Source organism: Centruroides sculpturatus, unplaced genomic scaffold (genome assembly GCF_000671375.1).
Source record: "Centruroides sculpturatus isolate CEXI.00-Female unplaced genomic scaffold, Cexi_2.0 scaffold183, whole genome shotgun sequence".
NCBI classification, from domain to species: Eukaryota; Metazoa; Arthropoda; class Arachnida; order Scorpiones; family Buthidae; genus Centruroides; species Centruroides sculpturatus.
The window spans coordinates 418560-443608 of NW_019384387.1; the positions used below are offsets into that span (position 1 = coordinate 418560).

The 25049-nt window shown below is 31.0% G+C and overlaps 1 protein-coding gene across 1 annotated transcript in view; it reads right to left on the reverse strand.

The window, feature by feature from the left end:
- The window catches only part of LOC111618104 (calcium/calmodulin-dependent protein kinase type II delta chain-like), a gene marked incomplete at its 5' end in the record, with an annotated part of 158040 nt that overhangs the window by 127148 nt on the left and 5843 nt on the right, over positions 1-25049 (reverse strand). Inside the window, one exon of the mRNA XM_023359551.1 lies at positions 24092-24151. Coding sequence (XP_023215319.1) covers positions 24092-24151 — 60 coding nt within the window. The remainder of the gene's footprint in view (positions 1-24091; positions 24152-25049) is intronic.

The window sequence follows — 25049 nt, forward strand, 5'->3', positions numbered from 1 at the left end:
AAATTCCTAAACAAACATTCAAAAAATTTTAAAATTTTAACCACAATTAAAGCATTTTAAAAATATTTCTTAACAATTTATAATTTTCTAAAAATACAAAAATTTTCTTTAAATACTTTATTTAAAAATAATTTTTTTAAATCATTATAAATGACTAGAATTATTTTTTAAAATGTATTTATTAAAAAATCATCTTTGAATAAATTCTGTTACATAAAATTTAATGTGAAGACAGAAAAATGTTTTCTTTTTAAATTAAGAATACTATATTAAAATTTATATTTAACAATCTGAAAAAATGTCCTAAATAATATATTAAAATTATTATTATACACTCACTGGCCAATGAATTAAAAACCCCCATGCATATTAAGAAAATGTAATTTTGCAGCTTACATGCAAAACACTCAAGTCATGTGAGTTACTACGTGTTCATAAGATCCTATTTAAGAATGCTGTTGGTCAGTATGGTTATTTAAGTTTATGAAAATGGGAAAGCGAAGGATTTGACAGAGTTTCAAAAAGAACTGATTGTCTTCTATGATGAGGACCAAATTTTGATATCATAATGGTTCCATAGGAGGCTCCACTATAGAATGAAAATCTTTTGATGAATACATATGGAACAGTCCTTATGGAGACAACAAGGTGGCCAAATAGTTAAAGTGTCTGCCTACCATCCTGGGAAACAAATCTGGAACAAACCAAAAACCCCAGGAATTTTTTTATTTAGTGGTCCATCTTGATGCCCCTCACCATCTGACTGCCAAACTGTGGGCTTAGCCAAAACCACAATGGATTTGATAAAAAGGTCCTTTTAGTGTCCATAAGGCAAAATAAAAAGAAAACAAAATTCTTATGGAAATCCCATGAATATGCACATATAAGCTTAATTAATATCAATCAACACCAAAACCATAATAAAATAATTACATTTAAGGCAAAATATATATTAATAAAAGAAGAAAATCTTTATTAGAAACATTAATAAAATCTCTGAAAACACATCCTCAGTAGTAACTTAAAATCACACACAACACCTTATTTTTGTCAAGGAAACAGTTTTTAATCACAAACGTTTTCAGCTTGTTCAATACATTAGAGTCACAAAAACAAATCTCAAAGTATATCTTAAAAAACAAATACAACATCAAAAATAAGACTTTTTGGACTAAAATATCTCTAACATGAAACTAATGAAATTTTTAAGAAATTAAAAATATTAACAAATGAAATATTCCTATCCAATTTTAAAACATCCCTAAAAATGACAAAATATAATTGGCTAAAATACGGTCGACCCCCTATAACACGGGTTCCTATAGTTCCGATTCCTATATCACGGCGAAAAAATTGCGACAGTATTCGTACAAACATGCTAAAAAAACTCCTATAATTCGGTAAAATGTTATCGCTGACTCGTGTTGCGACAGGATTGGTCAAATCTAGACCAATAGCGGATATTGCACAAACTGCTGAGTTTAAACGAGCAGCGGACCTACTAAAAACCATTTATTATTTAACGTCCATAAAAATTATATTTATATTAATGATGTCTCCAAAGTTCAGTGAATTTTTTGCAAAAAAAAATAATTTATCAGGAAGAATGCAAATGCCATTCGATGACAAGCTCCACAACGAAAACAAGCTTAAGCAATGGCATAGTCAAATGGTGCACATTCAGTAAGTAATCCTACAATTTTTTGTTTGTAGCATAGTTTATATGGATTATTCCCAAAAAATTATACGTATTTTGGAAATGTTGAGTCGAATTAGTCTAGAATCGATTAATTTTATGGAGGAAACCTTTCAAACAGCCGTAGTCCGTAAACTGCATACGTGCTGGGCTGTGATTGGCTGGACTCGTAGAAAATGGATTCATAAAAACCGGAATGTATCTACCGTGTTATGGGGGGGTCGACTGTATTAATAAAAGGTCCAAAACCAGTATAAATAATTGTTAACAAAACGGAAAAATAAAAGCAAATAAAACTGTCAATGCAAGCCAAAAATGCCCAACATAAATTTGTGCAACTTTCTAGACAATAAAGTTAAAATTGTGTGTGACGCTATCTGTTAGATTTTAATCTATACCTATAAATGAGAATGTTTGTTCACTATGCACACCACGGCCATTCGACCAGTTGCAACGAAACTCGGCAGTTCCGTTAACTTACTACTAACTTAGATAACGTCGTATATAGCATCCCAAAATACTTATTCGATTTCTATATATTAATTACTGTAATTTGTATCTACATTGGATTAGCTGAATTTACATGTAGCGCCATCTACTGACAAAAAAATTTAAAAATAATAAACTAAATATAATTCGTACAAGAAAGTATATGCCTGTAAATAAAAAGAACAAATATTATATTATTACTTTGATGAGTAGCACATAGCACTCACCTGCGTAAAGTCAAAACTGTTACACTGGTATTTAATCGTGGGTTTACGCATTGCCAACTAGCTGGCCACGTGTTTTCTTGGTTTCTTCAAGTTAGTAACACCTAAATAGGGGCCAATTTCCCATAAAACTCCGGACATACACAAACGTGTATACATACAGGAAAAACCCCGAATTTTTCGACATTTCAAAGTCCCTCCAGTCTAAAAATGTAAAAATCTTGAAGAGGTCATTTTCTGACCGATCGTCATACTTTTCCATCATTATATATAACAACCAGAAAAGACAGAAAAATCCTTGACACCAAATTTTAAAAAAATATTCGAAAGGAGCCTTGTTAAAGACACTAACTAAAGTTAAGAATCGAAAAAGAGCAGAAAATCGCTAACAGAACGACATTAAAGTAATGTAAACTCTCCCAAAAAAGATAGAAATAACTCCTATAAAATGACAAAATTTAAACAACCAAAAATCTCCATACCAATCCAAAAAAAATTATAATAAAGGCAGAAATTTTTAAAAAATAAGGAACATCTCAAGCAATCCAAAAACAATCTCAAAAAAGCGCCCTAAAATAACCCAAAAAAGGAAGAAAAATCCCTAACAAAACGATGAAATTAAGGACAAGCAAACAGAAAAAAAAAAAAATCTCAACAGCGATCTACAGAATTGTCATTAGCCAGTTGATTTTCTATTCTTAAAATAACTTGTAAATCTTACAGCCAATGTCGAAACGTCGGATGAGTTTAATTGCTGTGCAATTTTTAACCGAAAGCGAAGTAAAATTCCAGATGAGAAGAAGAGACAGGAAGTAAATTAAATTGGCAATTCAATCTGCAACCATTTTTTTTTTTTTTTTTTTCTTTAGTTAGAGAAGAATCGCTGATCTAACAGGAACCACAGTACCAGCATGCGACAATTCGCAGCTACTGTATCAAAGGCTAGAGATCTGCTGAGAGGATAATTAATAATATACCTCCTTAACTAAGTTATTTTTAAAATTAAAAACACGGCCACCTTTTTAATGAACAAACTAGCTAAGATTTTATGTTTAACTCTAACAAGCGCATAATTATAATTGACGTTCGAAATTAGCGGGTTGAAAAACAACCCGCTAATTTCGAACGTCAATTATAAATTTATAAATTATTTTGAATATTTTAGAAGATTTAAAGACAAATTTCGGCTTTATATCGGTTTCCTGAAGCTTCAAAGTCTTAGAATTGGCCATTATCGTTTCAATTCTGACCGATTTTGGTCTTCCACTAAAACAATTACTGTTGATTATAAGATTTTTAAGCCTTCCGGACCAGATAAAAATTCGAAATTTGGATAATTTGATTTGAAAGATTTGCACTTTCAGAAGCGGTTTAATATATTTTTTAAGTTATATAATTTGGTTTGGTTTCGTGGTATAAGGCAAAGCAACGCGTGGGCGATCTGCCAAGAGGGGGTGCCCACCGGAAGAACTTTCTATAGGGGAACTGGCCCCCTATTTAGATGCTAATTAGACACGTGGAGAAAACCCGAAAAATTTCGCATGGCCCGCGTGGGTTGTTACGTAATGAGGCTAGAACCCGATTAATTTTCAAGTGCTTTTATCCACTCGATCACTGGCAGGCATCTCAGATAATTTTAAACCCTTTGTACGACCTTTAATAACTGTTTTTTTACTTTAAAAAATGATCTCGAATAGTTTAGACTTCATCAATCATTCAATTATTATTAAATATATATATATAATTCATAGTCTATAACAAAAATCTCACTTGTAATTGCTTGTAGTTTTTCAATTTTAGATTGATTTTTTTTAATTATAATTATTACAGCATCTTACCTTTTAAATTTAAAGATGTAAAGTGCTGTAAGATGCGGGTTATATAAAAATGGTCAATAAACTTTGAAATATTGTTTATAATCAATCAAAATCTTGAAAACGAACTAAAACGATTCGAGATCGTTCACTTTTCTTGAATATTTTTAATGCTTACAAATTCCACTATATATATATATATGCATATTCTAAGTCGAGTTCAATATAGCAATCATCGACATTTCTAACTTAAGATACTAAAAGACGTCCCATAAATCATTCTTAACTCGTTTCCTAGATATTATTGCAACATATAAATCAATCTAGGACGAAAGGGAGAAGGGAATAACCCTTAAATTTTAATCCAAACTCTAACCTTAACTATAGGATATTGGCAGGAAGATTCAATAAAGGTCCCAATTCTACCTTCCTTTCACTAATCGACAGACATATTAACAGAGAACACATCCGTAATTTTGGCTGTCATCTCACGACCTTAACAGTAATTACCTTTATGGATTTATTGAGGGATTTCTCTAAACAATCAAAGCGGATCTTCAGCCCTTTTTTTTCTACTATATGCGAGTCTTATATACGAAATCTGTTCAATAAAACCGTGTAGAAGCTTAAAAACACCGAATATCACGCCTTAACTCAACTCTTACCCAGCTACGTGAAGTAAAACGTGCCAAATTGTAGGCGTAAACCCATTTAATTTCTTGTTGAAAAGTAGCATTCTTAGATGCTTCTCTTGCTAGGGAGGGGTTAAACGTGTAAAAAACCGAACCTGAACAGTATATAGGGAGTAAAATTGCGAGTATCTTTTACTCTTGACCGCAGCACGCCTTTGCTTCCAGTTGATTTGTTGTACGTGTCTGATCCATTACTTCTCCCTGCTAACGGCACTTCTAATGCTTCTAGAGCGAAAAAAATCGATCAAGGATTCGCATTTCTAACATATTCTATATGAAATTGGTACTTTTATTGTATTTTCCCAACTGAAAAACCTCTTACTAGAGGCGAGAAACTCGTAGATTCAATAGGAATTCTCTACAGACTGAGAGAAAGAAGAGACTATTGTCATCATAGAAAAAGAAGAATCATTTCTATTCCTAGATCAAGATAAAAACTAAAAAATTTTACATAAAAAAAGAACTCGTAGTATAGTTCAAAAGCAAGTTCGAATCTATAACCTTGGAAAAAATATGAATAGAATTCCTATTAAAAAAACCAAATTGACTGTACTCAATCAATTTTAAGCAGAGTTTAAGAAGAAATATTCTCTATACAAGAAAAAATATTATAAATTATAATAAAAAATGATTATAATTTTCAATTGAATCCATTGATTTTCAGTAAAATAATCCCATAAAATCAAAGTTTTAAATTAAGTCCTGGAGATAAAAAGCAAATATTCTCGTTTAAACGACAGTTTTCTGTGCTTAAAATACTTTTTGTTTTCAAATAATTTCACTAATTTATGCAGTTAAAATATCTTTTTTCACGTAATTTCGTAATTGCAGTTCAAAAAAGAAGATATTTTTAACTAGAGAAATTGATGAAGTTAAAATAGCTGTTTCACATATCATCATCGATTTTTTCATTTACTGTTTTCTTCTTCTTCCTCCCCCAAGTAATTTTATCAATTTCTGTGGTTTCGAATGTCTTCTTTTTTTTTTCAATTAATTTCAACGATTTCTATAGTTAAAATGAGTTAGTGTGTTTTAAAATAACATTTTTACAGAATTTCATCAATTACTTTAAGCACAAAAATATGTTTCTCGTGTAATTTTTTTAACCAATTTTCTTGTTTCTTTTAATAAATTCCATCAATTTCTGTAGTTAAAATTTATTTTTACGGATACTTTCACCAACTACTTGTTTTTTTAAGATAATTTCTATACTTAAAACGTATTTTTTTGGTAAATTTTTAAACAATTGCAGTTAAAAGTACCTTTTTTTTCAAATAATTTTATCACATTCTGGAGCGTAACATCTCTTCTTTTAACTTTGAAAAAATCTTTTTTAAAGAGAATTTTCTAACTAAGTATTAAATCACGCAACATTTCGATCTAGAAGTCATGTTTTTCGATATTATCGGTGGATTTTGCCATTTTAAACTTACTAAAATGCATCTTTTTGAAGTAACAGAGCTTGTTCTTTGTTTTTCTCAAGTAACTTTAGCGATTTCGACCATTTACATCGTGTCTTCCGGAGTAAGAATGCATCTTTAGAACAATAGAAAGATGGGAATAAATCACAATTCGCATGTCACTATAAAGCCCACCTTTATAGGAAATCATACTCTAATGCGATTTTTGTATGTAAAAATGAATAAACGTCAAACTTCTTACTAAAATAACCCAGAAGTTTATTAAATTTTAAATAGAAACTAAGCTGCTTGAGTTGAATGTTGTTAAAATAATAATAAAATTCGATAGAAGTGAGGAAGATTAGACTGGACAAACTAGTAAAAAGTAAGTTAATATCGCAGAAATATCCCTATTTAAATTAAGTTGCGATTTAAAATCCCCAAAAAATCCCTGCATAGAACAAACACTTTCCTACGTTTCTAGCCACGATATTGAATCCATCCAGAAGAGATGAAATCGCGTGTCTGATGATGTATGTACGTCATTAATACTGTTCTTGTAACGAAATAAGGTCACGAAACACCCAATTAAATACGCAATACACACTCTCAGTGAGGTTTAGAAGCTTAAAAATGCAAATAAAGTCACCATCTTAAGCCATAACTTTAAAAAAAAAAATCGAAAGCTATAAAAACCTTCCAGGAAAAAAAAAAAAAAAAAAAGNGTACACCGATTGCGGAACACTGCTTTAGACCATTACTGCAGCTCCCATGTATTTAATTATTATAATTAAATATATGAGAATACATATCCATTATATAAAATACAGTTACAATACAAAATGAGGCTATTATATTTCTGATAGATAATATATTACTCTTCTTGTGACAATGTTTAGCCAGCCTGTTATAAATAAAGGTTTTACATAGAAATAATATGAATGTTTAACCAAGCTCATAAGAAATCTGTACATAATTGCATACAGCTTTGTCTTCATTTAACATCCCAAACAGATTTTTCAAAACTGAAGAATTAAGTGAAATGATATACAATGAAACCAATTTTCCCATATGCTAAATAATAAAAATGGATATAATTCAGTTATTATTATTATTCTTATTGAATTGTCTTTGCAACCTCCCCAGCATTTACTTTCCACCTCACAAATCAATTTTACTGTTTATTTGAAAATTCAACAATGATAAACTGTAAATAATTACAAATGAAATTTAAGCTTTCTTCAAAAACACTAAGCAAAAACTTGTTGCACATGCATATTATTTGATAACTTAATTGTTAACTGATTATGAGATGAAAGTCTGAAAGGCATTTTTTAGTAAGAAATAAACAGATTTATAGAAAATGTTACATGTATAAATGCAAATGTAAATTTAAAAAATTCAAATTTCTTCATTTTTGCCATTTGAATCACCAGGAACAAAAATCTTCCATTGCAGAGATCTTTTATTAAAGGCTATGCCTTTGCAAAAATATGCAAAACAGTTTAAAAGGTTCACCAATGACAAGCATATAAATAAGGAATACAGAATTTCTTTTTAAAAAATGACTGACAAATCTACATATTAAAAAAAAATTCATAGAAAAACCCAAATGTCTTCATTTGTCATTGGTGAACCTTTAAAATCAGTGATTCCCAAACTTTTTCGATCCACTGCCCACTTTGTTCCACAAAGTTATACCCAACTCCCCCAATCATACCCAATGCACAATAACCCATTTTCCCTTGTGTGAGAAAGACTTGGAAATGTTCTTAGGAAAACTTTTCTAAGAACCTCACACTTTGTGTCCTTACTGTACATTGTTCTCAACATCTAAATGCAATGTTTCTTCTTACTCATTTAACAGAGGAAAGGGAAAAGCTGTCAGTGACCCCAATCTTCGCCTATGATCACTGTTCACTACTCTGACTCCAGCGCCACCCTGCTGTCCACTTGCTTCTTTTTGCTCCCCCTAGATTTACTCACTACCCACAGAGAGCAGTAGCTCCCACTTTGGAAACTACTGTTTTAAACTGTTTTGTATATTTTTGCTGAGGTGTAGCCTCTAATAAAAGGTCATTTCTGCAATGGAAGGCTGTTGTTCCTGATGGCAAAAATAAAGACATTTTAGTCTTTTCTACAAATTTTTTTAATGTGTAAATTTGTCATAAATTTTTTTTTAATGCAGATGTAAATATTTGTGTACTAATTGAGTGGCTGAAATTTCTTAATAAATGAGCAACATGCGAATATCAATCCTAATTTATACACCAAATATCCATTTGAGGAGAAAACCGTGATCGTAATGCAACAAATCCAAAATCATTGTTAGGGGAAATTGAAATAAATTTGTGCATAAAATTTTCTTCTTAGATATATTGGTGGATGGCCTCAAATCAGCAGTATTGAAAAATTAAGGATTTAATACTGGACTTTAATAATCTTATTGGTTTTATGTAGTAAACTATCAGATAATAGATGATATTTTAGATTTTTCTTTAGATCTAAATTAACAAAAGGCCTCTCCTTAACTTTAGATCTAATAAGATAAAGAAAAAATCTCTGCCTCTGCTAAATGTGTATCTGTAACAACACATTATCTGAAGAAAAAACCAAGACTCAAAACGAAAAAAAAAAGACTCAGATAAAATCTAAATAAGCGTCTTTAGATTATATTTAAAACATTTTATATGCAGATGTATATATCACAATTACACTAAAAATTTTTAAAATTAGAAGAAAAAACATTATTTGATGGTAATTAAAAAATAAAATTAAATCTAGATTACTAGTTAAAAGTTATTTTTTTCTTTAGCTATTAAATATTTCTCACAAAAACTTTTAACATATAAGCGTTAAATTAGACACCTATGTCACTAAATTGACGAGCGCTTTCGACGATATACATTTTCGTCTTCTTCAGGTCATTAGAACCTTTTTTGGAATACAAAATTTTTAAAAACATTCNCCCTGGATCTTTTCTTGCGTAAAGATCAGTAACAATTCGTATGAAAGCCTAAGGATCGCGTATGGAATAAATAATGACGAAACAGATTTGTTGCAATGTGAAAAGATCCATAAAGAAGGCCTTTCACACGAGAAAGTGGAGGAATCGAGAACAGAATAAGTAACGACGTAGATTCATACGTCCTTAGCTTCCTCCCACGCCCTTTACTATGTACACAAGTTGTTCAAAAGACTCGAAAGATCTTTAAGGTGTGTTGCTTGTTGGCATGGTAACGATTGATTGGATAATTGAACTCTTGGATTCGTTTAAAAGTCGTTTCGATATAACGATCCCATTTGGAAACCTTGAAACTTTCGTACGATAGATGGGGGAAAACACGCACAGACACAAACCGTTTGCTGACGTGACATTTCTTCAGGACATACAACAGATCGTTCGATTTCTCCGAGATATCACTTGGCTTAAACTTATCTGTTGCAACATTACTTGGTAATGAGAATGTGATGGGCGGGAAAAGTCGTTTCCATAAGCTAGAAAATGAGAATAGTAATTCGAGGAGGGGGCATTAATGCATTATTGATGGGGTATTATGTCTTCTCTGATGTAACGTCGTTGAAGAGGTGGAAAATTTTTGCTTTTTTTTCCACAAATATATATATACATATATTTTTTCGGTTACGTTCGATGCCACTCGATTGTGATTTGGTGGGATGCATATTCCAAGGTTTGCGAGTGTGTGTGTTGTCGTCATAGCAACCGACGGTATTCGTAAATGGAAGCTGTCAGCTTCTCTTCCGACATTCAGTTTTTTTTCTTCACCATAAATAAAATCGTATAGCCACCTTTTCATTATCATTATTCCCCCTCTTTTTACATTATTTTATGCGTACGGAAGCAGGAAACTTGAATGTTTAGTCAATAGATTTGTTGTAAAAATTAGGAAGAATTAATTTTATCGATTTTCTTCGCGTATCTTTTTACGCAATTCAAGAAAGAAAAAAAAAAACTATTTAGGAAATGAGGCGTACGTTTTCTATTCAGAAAATAGATTTATATATAGGCCTATATAAAAGAGATAATCGATCGATTTAAAATGCATTTAAACTCGATTGTTTGGGGAGGGGTTTAAAAAGTTCTTAAAGCTTGCGCCATTTGGTGTAGAACTAATCGCTCGCTCCTTCGACGAGTAGGGGGTGTTTTAACGGGATCAAGCCGGGCTACTGTTTGTTTAATATTAAACTCATCGTAGTCTATGTTTGCTAGATCCTCTTCATCTTTTCTGATCGATCCCATCTACGTTGCTATGGTAACTATAGTGGTATTTTAGCATTCGAATTCTTAGTTTTGCAACACGTATTTTTTTTCGCAGTTTTCCCGTCTTTATAACATCGTTAACAAGAAATTTTTTTCTGTCCATTCTATGCAATTACATCGATCTAAACACGAAAGAGGAGTAAGGCATTTTAGATTCGATACGTCGTCAAATCTTATCGACGTTGTTTGTGAACGGTGCAGCTGATAGAACATTACTCGTGTACATGCTTTAATTTTATACAATTCTCATTCTTAAATGGCCTTTTTTTTTTAAACCCCTCTCCCCCCTATATTTTCTCCTTTCTGCAGATGCTAGGTAATAAGATTTTTCATAGTGTCGTAACGAAAAACGTTACCTAATTAAAGATACACGCAGTAGAAAAGTAGTTTCCCTTGTCGAGACGAAAGAATAATAGGGATGCTGCCAATAATAATTTGTGTAAATAGGATTTCTTTGTTAAGAAATTAGTCGAATAATTGTGTTTTTCTAAACAAAAACACTGACAGATGTTGAAGATAGCCGAGTGTAACTATTTGGGATGGAAAAAGTAAAGTACTTAACGCTAAACAGGAAGACAAATTTGGAATCAAGGCTGGCAGTGAAATAGCAAGATCATGCCAGAACATATTGGAGGAGACAGTAAAACTGTTATGTCTACTTAAGTTTCTGATGGAGTAAAACTTTTACTTTTGTCCTCCTTCTTTTTTTTCTTTTATTGCTCATTTTTCTACATTTCAAATAAAAATCCTAACAACGTTTTTTCTATATTATATCGAGGTTTATGTTACGTGCAACAAAGCGTAACTTCGTACAGTGTGAAAGGACTCTACTAAAAGTTTTTCTTGTTTATACTAAATTTCGTATCGAAGCGGTTTTATATCGATCAAACCTTTCTTTCCTTCTCATAATATTATTTTTACTGAGAATAATTGTTTTAATAGCTTTAAAAAGAAATAAAATAATTTGAATAGTTTCCTCTAGATCGTGCAGTGAAGCAGACTTTGCATAACTCATTGGAGGATATTGTTATAAAATATCCTTTCCTTACTGTAAAGAATCATCGTGAAGTGAAGGAAATGTCAATAAATTATGGAAGATTTCTTCATAAAGTAATTCTAATGACATTTAACAGTTACAGATAGATCTTATCGTAGAGGAGAGCTTAATATTTAACTCTAAGATCGTATAATCAGCAGAATTTCAGAAGGATCAATAGAGATTTAATGGTTTAAACAGAATCATATCTAGAGAGGATCCTTTGTAGTTTTATAGAAGTATATCTTTATAAAGAGGACTTTAAAAATGTTCTAGAAGAATTATAAATATAAACAGATTTTTCTGTCTTATTTTATCCTAATGATTGATGGGAAATTATTAATTTACAAGAAGATTCTGAGATAAATTTAATAGTTTGTAACATGCTAAAGGATAGTATCCTGCATTTAAACGGAATGTTTTCATATTTTACTCAAAGATCTTTTGTAAAATCTTCCATATTCTGCATAAGAAGTTAAAGTAATGCGCTCGTGTTTATGAGTTATTTTATAAAACGTATGGTTTATATCCTTTTATATGGATCCTATATCAACTTTTCTATATATAATAAAAAATACTCCGCTGCAAAGCGTGCAATTTGAATATTTTAATGCTAGAACTTTCAAAATACACACAAAAAAAGGTAATTTTTAATCCTTGAAAGATAAGACATCTTACGAATTTCCTTATCTTATTGAAACTCCTTTATAGAAGAGAAAATCTCGTATATTATATCGTGTGTTGCGAACAATAAAAAAATATTTTTTATTTTTTTTTTATTTTTCCTATTCTGTTGCAGCTGTAGCTGACATAATCCTGTAGTATGATCAACAGCAAAGTACAGATGTGTATAGAAAGAAGTGCTGATTCATAAAAGTTTTATTTCGTAAGAAATAAGATTTTATCTATTCGATATTTTTCTTCTCCTCATCTTTAAGACCACTATTAGATTTTTCTTGTATTTTTTTTTTTTTCCTGGAAGGTTTTTATAGCTTTCGATTTTTTTTTTTAAAGTTATGGCTTAAGATGGTGACTTTATTTGCATTTTTAAGCTTCTAAACCTCACTGAGAGTGTGTATTGCGTATTTAATTGGGTGTTTCGTGACCTTATTTCGTTACAAGAACAGTATTAATGACGTACATACATCATCAGACACGCGATTTCATCTCTTCTGGATGGATTCAATATCGTGGCTAGAAACGTAGGAAAGTGTTTGTTCTATGCAGGGATTTTTTGGGGATTTTAAATCGCAACTTAATTTAAATAGGGATATTTCTGCGATATTAACTTACTTTTTACTAGTTTGTCCAGTCTAATCTTCCTCACTTCTATCGAATTTTATTATTATTTTAACAACATTCAACTCAAGCAGCTTAGTTTCTATTTAAAATTTAATAAACTTCTGGGTTATTTTAGTAAGAAGTTTGACGTTTATTCATTTTTACATACAAAAATCGCATTAGAGTATGATTTCCTATAAAGGTGGGCTTTATAGTGACATGCGAATTGTGATTTATTCCCATCTTTCTATTGTTCTAAAGATGCATTCTTACTCCGGAAGACACGATGTAAATGGTCGAAATCGCTAAAGTTACTTGAGAAAAACAAAGAACAAGCTCTGTTACTTCAAAAAGATGCATTTTAGTAAGTTTAAAATGGCAAAATCCACCGATAATATCGAAAAACATGACTTCTAGATCGAAATGTTGCGTGATTTAATACTTAGTTAGAAAATTCTCTTTAAAAAAGATTTTTTCAAAGTTAAAAGAAGAGATGTTACGCTCCAGAATGTGATAAAATTATTTGAAAAAAAAGGTACTTTTAACTGCAATTGTTTAAAAATTTACCAAAAAAATACGTTTTAAGTATAGAAATTATCTTAAAAAAACAAGTAGTTGGTGAAAGTATCCGTAAAAATAAATTTTAACTACAGAAATTGATGGAATTTATTAAAAGAAACAAGAAAATTGGTTAAAAAAATTACACGAGAAACATATTTTTGTGCTTAAAGTAATTGATGAAATTCTGTAAAAATGTTATTTTAAAACACACTAACTCATTTTAACTATAGAAATCGTTGAAATTAATTGAAAAAAAAAGAAGACATTCGAAACCACAGAAATTGATAAAATTACTTGGGGGAGGAAGAAGAAGAAAACAGTAAATGAAAAAATCGATGATGATATGTGAAACAGCTATTTTAACTTCATCAATTTCTCTAGTTAAAAATATCTTCTTTTTTGAACTGCAATTACGAAATTACGTGAAAAAAGATATTTTAACTGCATAAATTAGTGAAATTATTTGAAAACAAAAAGTATTTTAAGCACAGAAAACTGTCGTTTAAACGAGAATATTTGCTTTTTATCTCCAGGACTTAATTTAAAACTTTGATTTTATGGGATTATTTTACTGAAAATCAATGGATTCAATTGAAAATTATAATCATTTTTTATTATAATTTATAATATTTTTTCTTGTATAGAGAATATTTCTTCTTAAACTCTGCTTAAAATTGATTGAGTACAGTCAATTTGGTTTTTTTAATAGGAATTCTATTCATATTTTTTCCAAGGTTATAGATTCGAACTTGCTTTTGAACTATACTACGAGTTCTTTTTTTATGTAAAATTTTTTAGTTTTTATCTTGATCTAGGAATAGAAATGATTCTTCTTTTTCTATGATGACAATAGTCTCTTCTTTCTCTCAGTCTGTAGAGAATTCCTATTGAATCTACGAGTTTCTCGCCTCTAGTAAGAGGTTTTTCAGTTGGGAAAATACAATAAAAGTACCAATTTCATATAGAATATGTTAGAAATGCGAATCCTTGATCGATTTTTTTCGCTCTAGAAGCATTAGAAGTGCCGTTAGCAGGGAGAAGTAATGGATCAGACACGTACAACAAATCAACTGGAAGCAAAGGCGTGCTGCGGTCAAGAGTAAAAGATACTCGCAATTTTACTCCCTATATACTGTTCAGGTTCGGTTTTTTACACGTTTAACCCCTCCCTAGCAAGAGAAGCATCTAAGAATGCTACTTTTCAACAAGAAATTAAATGGGTTTACGCCTACAATTTGGCACGTTTTACTTCACGTAGCTGGGTAAGAGTTGAGTTAAGGCGTGATATTCGGTGTTTTTAAGCTTCTACACGGTTTTATTGAACAGATTTCGTATATAAGACTCGCATATAGTAGAAAAAAAAGGGCTGAAGATCCGCTTTGATTGTTTAGAGAAATCCCTCAATAAATCCATAAAGGTAATTACTGTTAAGGTCGTGAGATGACAGCCAAAATTACGGATGTGTTCTCTGTTAATATGTCTGTCGATTAGTGAAAGGAAGGTAGAATTGGGACCTTTATTGAATCTTCCTGCCAATATCCTATAGTTAAGGTTAGAGTTTGGATTAAAATTTAAGGGTTATTCCCTTCTCCCTTTCGTCCTAGATTGATTTATATGTTGCAATAATATCTAGGAAACGAGTTAAGAATGATTTATGGGACGTCTTTTAGTATCTTAAGTTAGAAATGTCGATGATTGCTATATTGAACTCGACTTAGAATATGCATATATATATATATAGTGGAATTTGTAAGCATTAAAAATATTCAAGAAAAGTGAACGATCTCGAATCGTTTTAGTTCGTTTTCAAGATTTTGATTGATTATAAACAATATTTCAAAGTTTATTGACCATTTTTATATAACCCGCATCTTACAGCACTTTACATCTTTAAATTTAAAAGGTAAGATGCTGTAATAATTATAATTAAAAAAAATCAATCTAAAATTGAAAAACTACAAGCAATTACAAGTGAGATTTTTGTTATAGACTATGAATTATATATATATATTTAATAATAATTGAATGATTGATGAAGTCTAAACTATTCGAGATCATTTTTTAAAGTAAAAAAACAGTTATTAAAGGTCGTACAAAGGGTTTAAAATTATCTGAGATGCCTGCCAGTGATCGAGTGGATAAAAGCACTTGAAAATTAATCGGGTTCTAGCCTCATTACGTAACAACCCACGCGGGCCATGCGAAATTTTTCGGGTTTTCTCCACGTGTCTAATTAGCATCTAAATAGGGGGCCAGTTCCCCTATAGAAAGTTCTTCCGGTGGGCACCCCCTCTTGGCAGATCGCCCACGCGTTGCTTTGCCTTATACCACGAAACCAAACCAAATTATATAACTTAAAAAATATATTAAACCGCTTCTGAAAGTGCAAATCTTTCAAATCAAATTATCCAAATTTCGAATTTTTATCTGGTCCGGATGGCTTAAAAATCTTATAATCAACAGTAATTGTTTTAGTGGAAGACCAAAATCGGTCAGAATTGAAACGATAATGGCCAATTCTAAGACTTTGAAGCTTCAGGAAACCGATATAAAGCCGAAATTTGTCTTTAAATCTTCTAAAATATTCAAAATAATTTATAAATTTATAATTGACGTTCGAAATTAGCGGGTTGAAAAACAACCCGCTAATTTCGAACGTCAATTATAAATTTATAAATTATTTTGAATATTTTAGAAGATTTAAAGACAAATTTCGGCTTTATATCGGTTTCCTGAAGCTTCAAAGTCTTAGAATTGGCCATTATCGTTTCAATTCTGACCGATTTTGGTCTTCCACTAAAACAATTACTGTTGATTATAAGATTTTTAAGCCTTCCGGACCAGATAAAAATTCGAAATTTGGATAATTTGATTTGAAAGATTTGCACTTTCAGAAGCGGTTTAATATATTTTTTAAGTTATATAATTTGGTTTGGTTTCGTGGTATAAGGCAAAGCAACGCGTGGGCGATCTGCCAAGAGGGGGTGCCCACCGGAAGAACTTTCTATAGGGGAACTGGCCCCCTATTTAGATGCTAATTAGACACGTGGAGAAAACCCGAAAAATTTCGCATGGCCTGCGTGGGTTGTTACGTAATGAGGCTAGAACCCGATTAATTTTCAAGTGCTTTTATCCACTCGATCACTGGCAGGCATCTCAGATAATTTTAAACCCTTTGTACGACCTTTAATAACTGTTTTTTTACTTTAAAAAATGATCTCGAATAGTTTAGACTTCATCAATCATTCAATTATTATTAAATATATATATATAATTCATAGTCTATAACAAAAATCTCACTTGTAATTGCTTGTAGTTTTTCAATTTTAGATTGATTTTTTTTAATTATAATTATTACAGCATCTTACCTTTTAAATTTAAAGATGTAAAGTGCTGTAAGATGCGGGTTATATAAAAATGGTCAATAAACTTTGAAATATTGTTTATAATCAATCAAAATCTTGAAAACGAACTAAAACGATTCGAGATCGTTCACTTTTCTTGAATATTTTTAATGCTTACAAATTCCACTATATATATATATATGCATATTCTAAGTCGAGTTCAATATAGCAATCATCGACATTTCTAACTTAAGATACTAAAAGACGTCCCATAAATCATTCTTAACTCGTTTCCTAAATATTATTGCAACATATAAATCAATCTAGGACGAAAGGGAGAAGGGAATAACCCTTAAATTTTAATCCAAACTCTAACCTTAACTATAGGATATTGGCAGGAAGATTCAATAAAGGTCCCAATTCTACCTTCCTTTCACTAATCGACAGACATATTAACAGAGAACACATCCGTAATTTTGGCTGTCATCTCACGACCTTAACAGTAATTACCTTTATGGATTTATTGAGGGATTTCTCTAAACAATCAAAGCGGATCTTCAGCCCTTTTTTTTCTACTATATGCGAGTCTTATATACGAAATCTGTTCAATAAAACCGTGTAGAAGCTTAAAAACACCGAATATCACGCCTTAACTCAACTCTTACCCAGCTACGTGAAGTAAAACGTGCCAAATTGTAGGCGTAAACCCATTTAATTTCTTGTTGAAAAGTAGCATTCTTAGATGCTTCTCTTGCTAGGGAGGGGTTAAACGTGTAAAAAACCGAACCTGAACAGTATATAGGGAGTAAAATTGCGAGTATCTTTTACTCTTGACCGCAGCACGCCTTTGCTTCCAGTTGATTTGTTGTACGTGTCTGATCCATTACTTCTCCCTGCTAACGGCACTTCTAATGCTTCTAGAGCGAAAAAAATCGATCAAGGATTCGCATTTCTAACATATTCTATATGAAATTGGTACTTTTATTGTATTTTCCCAACTGAAAAACCTCTTACTAGAGGCGAGAAACTCGTAGATTCAATAGGAATTCTCTACAGACTGAGAGAAAGAAGAGACTATTGTCATCATAGAAAAAGAAGAATCATTTCTATTCCTAGATCAAGATAAAAACTAAAAAATTTTACATAAAAAAAGAACTCGTAGTATAGTTCAAAAGCAAGTTCGAATCTATAACCTTGGAAAAAATATGAATAGAATTCCTATTAAAAAAACCAAATTGACTGTACTCAATCAATTTTAAGCAGAGTTTAAGAAGAAATATTCTCTATACAAGAAAAAATATTATAAATTATAATAAAAAATGATTATAATTTTCAATTGAATCCATTGATTTTCAGTAAAATAATCCCATAAAATCAAAGTTTTAAATTAAGTCCTGGAGATAAAAAGCAAATATTCTCGTTTAAACGACAGTTTTCTGTGCTTAAAATACTTTTTGTTTTCAAATAATTTCACTAATTTATGCAGTTAAAATATCTTTTTTCACGTAATTTCGTAATTGCAGTTCAAAAAAGAAGATATTTTTAACTAGAGAAATTGATGAAGTTAAAATAGCTGTTTCACATATCATCATCGATTTTTTCATTTACTGTTTTCTTCTTCTTCCTCCCCCAAGTAATTTTATCAATTTCTGTGGTTTCGAATGTCTTCTTTTTTTTTTCAATTAATTTCAACGATTTCTATAGTTAAAATGAGTTAGTGTGTTTTAAAATAACATTTTTACAGAATTTCATCAATTACTTTAAGCACAAAAATATGTTTCTCGTGTAATTTTTTTAACCAATTTTCTTGTTTCTTTTAATAAATTCCATCAATTTCTGTAGTTAAAATTTATTTTTACGGATACTTTCACCAACTACTTGTTTTTTTAAGATAATTTCTATACTTAAAACGTATTTTTTTGGTAAATTTTTAAACAATTGCAGTTAAAAGTACCTTTTTTTTCAAATAATTTTATCACATTCTGGAGCGTAACATCTCTTCTTTTAACTTTGAAAAAATCTTTTTTAAAGAGAATTTTCTAACTAAGTATTAAATCACGCAACATTTCGATCTAGAAGTCATGTTTTTCGATATTATCGGTGGATTTTGCCATTTTAAACTTACTAAAATGCATCTTTTTGAAGTAACAGAGCTTGTTCTTTGTTTTTCTCAAGTAACTTTAGCGATTTCGACCATTTACATCGTGTCTTCCGGAGTAAGAATGCATCTTTAGAACAATAGAAAGATGGGAATAAATCACAATTCGCATGTCACTATAAAGCCCACCTTTATAGGAAATCATACTCTAATGCGATTTTTGTATGTAAAAATGAATAAACGTCAAACTTCTTACTAAAATAACCCAGAAGTTTATTAAATTTTAAATAGAAACTAAGCTGCTTGAGTTGAATGTTGTTAAAATAATAATAAAATTCGATAGAAGTGAGGAAGATTAGACTGGACAAACTAGTAAAAAGTAAGTTAATATCGCAGAAATATCCCTATTTAAATTAAGTTGCGATTTAAAATCCCCAAAAAATCCCTGCATAGAACAAACACTTTCCTACGTTTCTAGCCACGATATTGAATCCATCCAGAAGAGATGAAATCGCGTGTCTGATGATGTATGTACGTCATTAATACTGTTCTTGTAACGAAATAAGGTCACGAAACACCCAATTAAATACGCAATACACACTCTCAGTGAGGTTTAGAAGCTTAAAAATGCAAATAAAGTCACCATCTTAAGCCATAACTTTAAAAAAAAAAATCGAAAGCTATAAAAACCTTCCAGGAAAAAAAAAAAAATACAAGAAAAATCTAATAGTGGTCTTAAAGATGAGGAGAAGAAAAATATCGAATAGATAAAATCTTATTTCTTACGAAATAAAACTTTTATGAATCAGCACTTCTTTCTATACACATCTGTACTTTGCTGTTGATCATACTACAGGATTATGTCAGCTACAGCTGCAACAGAATAGGAAAAATAAAAAAAAAATAAAAAATATTTTTTTATTGTTCGCAACACACGATATAATATACGAGATTTTCTCTTCTATAAAGGAGTTTCAATAAGATAAGGAAATTCGTAAGATGTCTTATCTTTCAAGGATTAAAAATTACCTTTTTTTGTGTGTATTTTGAAAGTTCTAGCATTAAAATATTCAAATTGCACGCTTTGCAGCGGAGTATTTTTTATTATATATAGAAAAGTTGATATAGGATCCATATAAAAGGATATAAACCATACGTTTTATAAAATAACTCATAAACACGAGCGCATTACTTTAACTTCTTATGCAGAATATGGAAGATTTTACAAAAGATCTTTGAGTAAAATATGAAAACATTCCGTTTAAATGCAGGATACTATCCTTTAGCATGTTACAAACTATTAAATTTATCTCAGAATCTTCTTGTAAATTAATAATTTCCCATCAATCATTAGGATAAAATAAGACAGAAAAATCTGTTTATATTTATAATTCTTCTAGAACATTTTTAAAGTCCTCTTTATAAAGATATACTTCTATAAAACTACAAAGGATCCTCTCTAGATATGATTCTGTTTAAACCATTAAATCTCTATTGATCCTTCTGAAATTCTGCTGATTATACGATCTTAGAGTTAAATATTAAGCTCTCCTCTACGATAAGATCTATCTGTAACTGTTAAATGTCATTAGAATTACTTTATGAAGAAATCTTCCATAATTTATTGACATTTCCTTCACTTCACGATGATTCTTTACAGTAAGGAAAGGATATTTTATAACAATATCCTCCAATGAGTTATGCAAAGTCTGCTTCACTGCACGATCTAGAGGAAACTATTCAAATTATTTTATTTCTTTTTAAAGCTATTAAAACAATTATTCTCAGTAAAAATAATATTATGAGAAGGAAAGAAAGGTTTGATCGATATAAAACCGCTTCGATACGAAATTTAGTATAAACAAGAAAAACTTTTAGTAGAGTCCTTTCACACTGTACGAAGTTACGCTTTGTTGCACGTAACATAAACCTCGATATAATATAGAAAAAACGTTGTTAGGATTTTTATTTGAAATGTAGAAAAATGAGCAATAAAAGAAAAAAAAGAAGGAGGACAAAAGTAAAAGTTTTACTCCATCAGAAACTTAAGTAGACATAACAGTTTTACTGTCTCCTCCAATATGTTCTGGCATGATCTTGCTATTTCACTGCCAGCCTTGATTCCAAATTTGTCTTCCTGTTTAGCGTTAAGTACTTTACTTTTTCCATCCCAAATAGTTACACTCGGCTATCTTCAACATCTGTCAGTGTTTTTGTTTAGAAAAACACAATTATTCGACTAATTTCTTAACAAAGAAATCCTATTTACACAAATTATTATTGGCAGCATCCCTATTATTCTTTCGTCTCGACAAGGGAAACTACTTTTCTACTGCGTGTATCTTTAATTAGGTAACGTTTTTCGTTACGACACTATGAAAAATCTTATTACCTAGCATCTGCAGAAAGGAGAAAATATAGGGGGGAGAGGGGTTTAAAAAAAAAAGGCCATTTAAGAATGAGAATTGTATAAAATTAAAGCATGTACACGAGTAATGTTCTATCAGCTGCACCGTTCACAAACAACGTCGATAAGATTTGACGACGTATCGAATCTAAAATGCCTTACTCCTCTTTCGTGTTTAGATCGATGTAATTGCATAGAATGGACAAAAAAAAATTTCTTGTTAACGATGTTATAAAGACGGGAAAACTGCGAAAAAAAATACGTGTTGCAAAACTAAGAATTCGAATGCTAAAATACCACTATAGTTACCATAGCAACGTAGATGGGATCGATCAGAAAAGATGAAGAGGATCTAGCAAACATAGACTACGATGAGTTTAATATTAAACAAACAGTAGCCCGGCTTGATCCCGTTAAAACACCCCCTACTCGTCGAAGGAGCGAGCGATTAGTTCTACACCAAATGGCGCAAGCTTTAAGAACTTTTTAAACCCCTCCCCAAACAATCGAGTTTAAATGCATTTTAAATCGATCGATTATCTCTTTTATATAGGCCTATATATAAATCTATTTTCTGAATAGAAAACGTACGCCTCATTTCCTAAATAGTTTTTTTTTTTCTTTCTTGAATTGCGTAAAAAGATACGCGAAGAAAATCGATAAAATTAATTCTTCCTAATTTTTACAACAAATCTATTGACTAAACATTCAAGTTTCCTGCTTCCTTACGCATAAAATAATGTAAAAAGAGGGGGAATAATGATAATGAAAAGGTGGCTATACGATTTTATTTATGGTGAAGAAAAAAAACTGAATGTCGGAAGAGAAGCTGACAGCTTCCATTTACGAATACCGTCGGTTGCTATGACGACAACACACACACTCGCAAACCTTGGAATATGCATCCCACCAAATCACAATCGAGTGGCATCGAACGTAACCGAAAAAATATATGTATATATATATTTGTGGAAAAAAAAGCAAAAATTTTCCACCTCTTCAACGACGTTACATCAGAGAAGACATAATACCCCATCAATAATGCATTAATGCCCCCTCCTCGAATTACTATTCTCATTTTCTAGCTTATGGAAACGACTTTTCCCGCCCATCACATTCTCATTACCAAGTAATGTTGCAACAGATAAGTTTAAGCCAAGTGATATCTCGGAGAAATCGAACGATCTGTTGTATGTCCTGAAGAAATGTCACGTCAGCAAACGGTTTGTGTCTGTGCGTGTTTTCCCCCATCTATCGTACGAAAGTTTCAAGGTTTCCAAATGGGATCGTTATATCGAAACGACTTTTAAACGAATCCAAGAGTTCAATTATCCAATCAATCGTTACCATGCCAACAAGCAACACACCTTAAAGATCTTTCGAGTCTTTTGAACAACTTGTGTACATAGTAAAGGGCGTGGGAGGAAGCTAAGGACGTATGAATCTACGTCGTTACTTATTCTGTTCTCGATTCCTCCACTTTCTCGTGTGAAAGGCCTTCTTTATGGATCTTTTCACATTGCAACAAATCTGTTTCGTCATTATTTATTCCATACGCGATCCTTAGGCTTTCATACGAATTGTTACTGATCTTTACGCAAGAAAAGATCCAGGGCAGAAGCGTTACTACAGTTATAATCCATCTCTCAAAGTTCTAAGTATTAAACAGATATTTTCACGTATAAATCATCACTCAATATTAAATTCAATCCGATTTACAGAAGAATCTTCACAAAAATCCGCCCTTTCCAATAGGCTTCTGTTAGGAGTTTATAGAAGCTTGCTTGCTTGTAAGTTATCCTAACATTTCATCAACTTTAAAGGGTTTTTAACGTAAAAAGGATCGATATTAAGGATTCTAGGATGGTCTACTTATTCTATACGCAATTATCAATTAAATATATTTGGTTCCTTCAAATGAAACAGACTGTAAAGGCAACACTGACGATATAGAGAGAGTAGGACACCACTGTATGAGTGGAGAAGCATACATCTGCTGGAAGAGACTATTTTAGATTATTCGGTCTGCAGTAAGTGTATTATGTGTGTAAATCCTTATATGTATAGTACAATTAATCACATACAGTACGTGCAGTGGACATCTCTTCGTTTGAAGGAACCAAACAAAGACACGTGATACAAAGCTAGCTAAAGCATTGGTTATAACATATTAACACTAAAACCCACTCAAACGTATAATCTATGTAGAATCAACATGCAAGACCTATAGACGTTTATCTATTCCATACCCCTAAGTTTCACTGTTTTATACAAGAACTGATACTCCCAAAAATCCAAGAATAAATGCTGAGATATGAGGTGACTTATTCTATACACGTTTCTCCTATTGCAACATGTACAGGACCTATACGTAACCATTAAAAGTAGAAAGAAGTAAAGGAATCGCGACATCCTGTGGGCGTGTGAAGCGTCTCTTTATCACTGTTCACAATTGAAAAACGTCCTTAAACACACACACCTAACAGGAAGATAGTTAAATAACGTTTTATCTCCTTTTTTTCAGTGGTCGAAAACAAGTTAAATAATTCATTCAGTGTATTAAATCTTTTAGAATGTTATTTAATCGATAAAATTCTTCCGTTACTTTCTGTGATTTCTTGCAAAGAAAAAGGGAAAATATTTTTAAAAATAAAGTATAACTCATATTGTAAATCTAACGACAAGCAGATGGGATAAAATTCGTTTTTGTGTGAAGAAAATGGATCGAATTTTTAAGTTAAAAATAAAAACTATAAAGGTCACTTACCAATGTTAGGATGGTTAAGTTTGCGACAAATTCTAGCTTCACGTTCTAACTTCTGGAAATCTAAAAAATAAAAAATAAAGCTTGAGAACTGGTACAATTTCTGTATAAAAAAATAAGTTATCAACGTTTGCACGTCTGATATAACATCAATTTTTAAGAACACACACAAATACACTTTGCAGAGTTATTCTGCATCAATTTCCTATAAAAATAACTACTACAAAATTCGAAATTTTTTCAAGAGAGTTACATTTTTCTTTCTAATTTAAGTAGGGAAAAAAATTCAGAAACTTTCCCACTATATGAGTTTATTATGGCGTTTCATATATCAAATCAAATCTCGATATAATGCCCTCAGTTCTTAATCAAAATTTGATTTTAATAATCATCGGATATTCAGTATATATAATAAATGGTATATATTTAAGGCGTGTTCTTCGTGTAGTAAGAGCAAAAGATAAACAGAAAAATGTATATATATATTGAATAAATGCGCGATCCTTTTCATTTTTAGCATCCTGATATACAATCCGGAACGATTTAACTGCCACGAATAGCAGGAATATATGTGGCCGACCCAACAAACAGAATAGGAATAAACTGTTCTACTATTCCCAACCGGGATGTAAATCTTTCAAACATCTGCTCGGCTTCGACTCTCCCAACAGGTGCTACACATCACTTCAAATTTGAAAAAATTCCCATTTTATCGTCGGCAGACGGGCATATTCTGTATCGAATTTCGTTTTGCGTGTTATTTACATAAAGATTTAATAAATATTTAAACAGAAAATGAGAACGATAACTAATTCACAAAAGAAAAATATTTCAAAGATGCCCACGGAAGCACCGTAGTCCCATTCTCCATATTGCGAAAGGAGACTGACTACAATACTTGAAGTGGTTTTAAGTTTCATAATATAAACTTCTTTTTTTATATATTATGAAATTGTAAAAA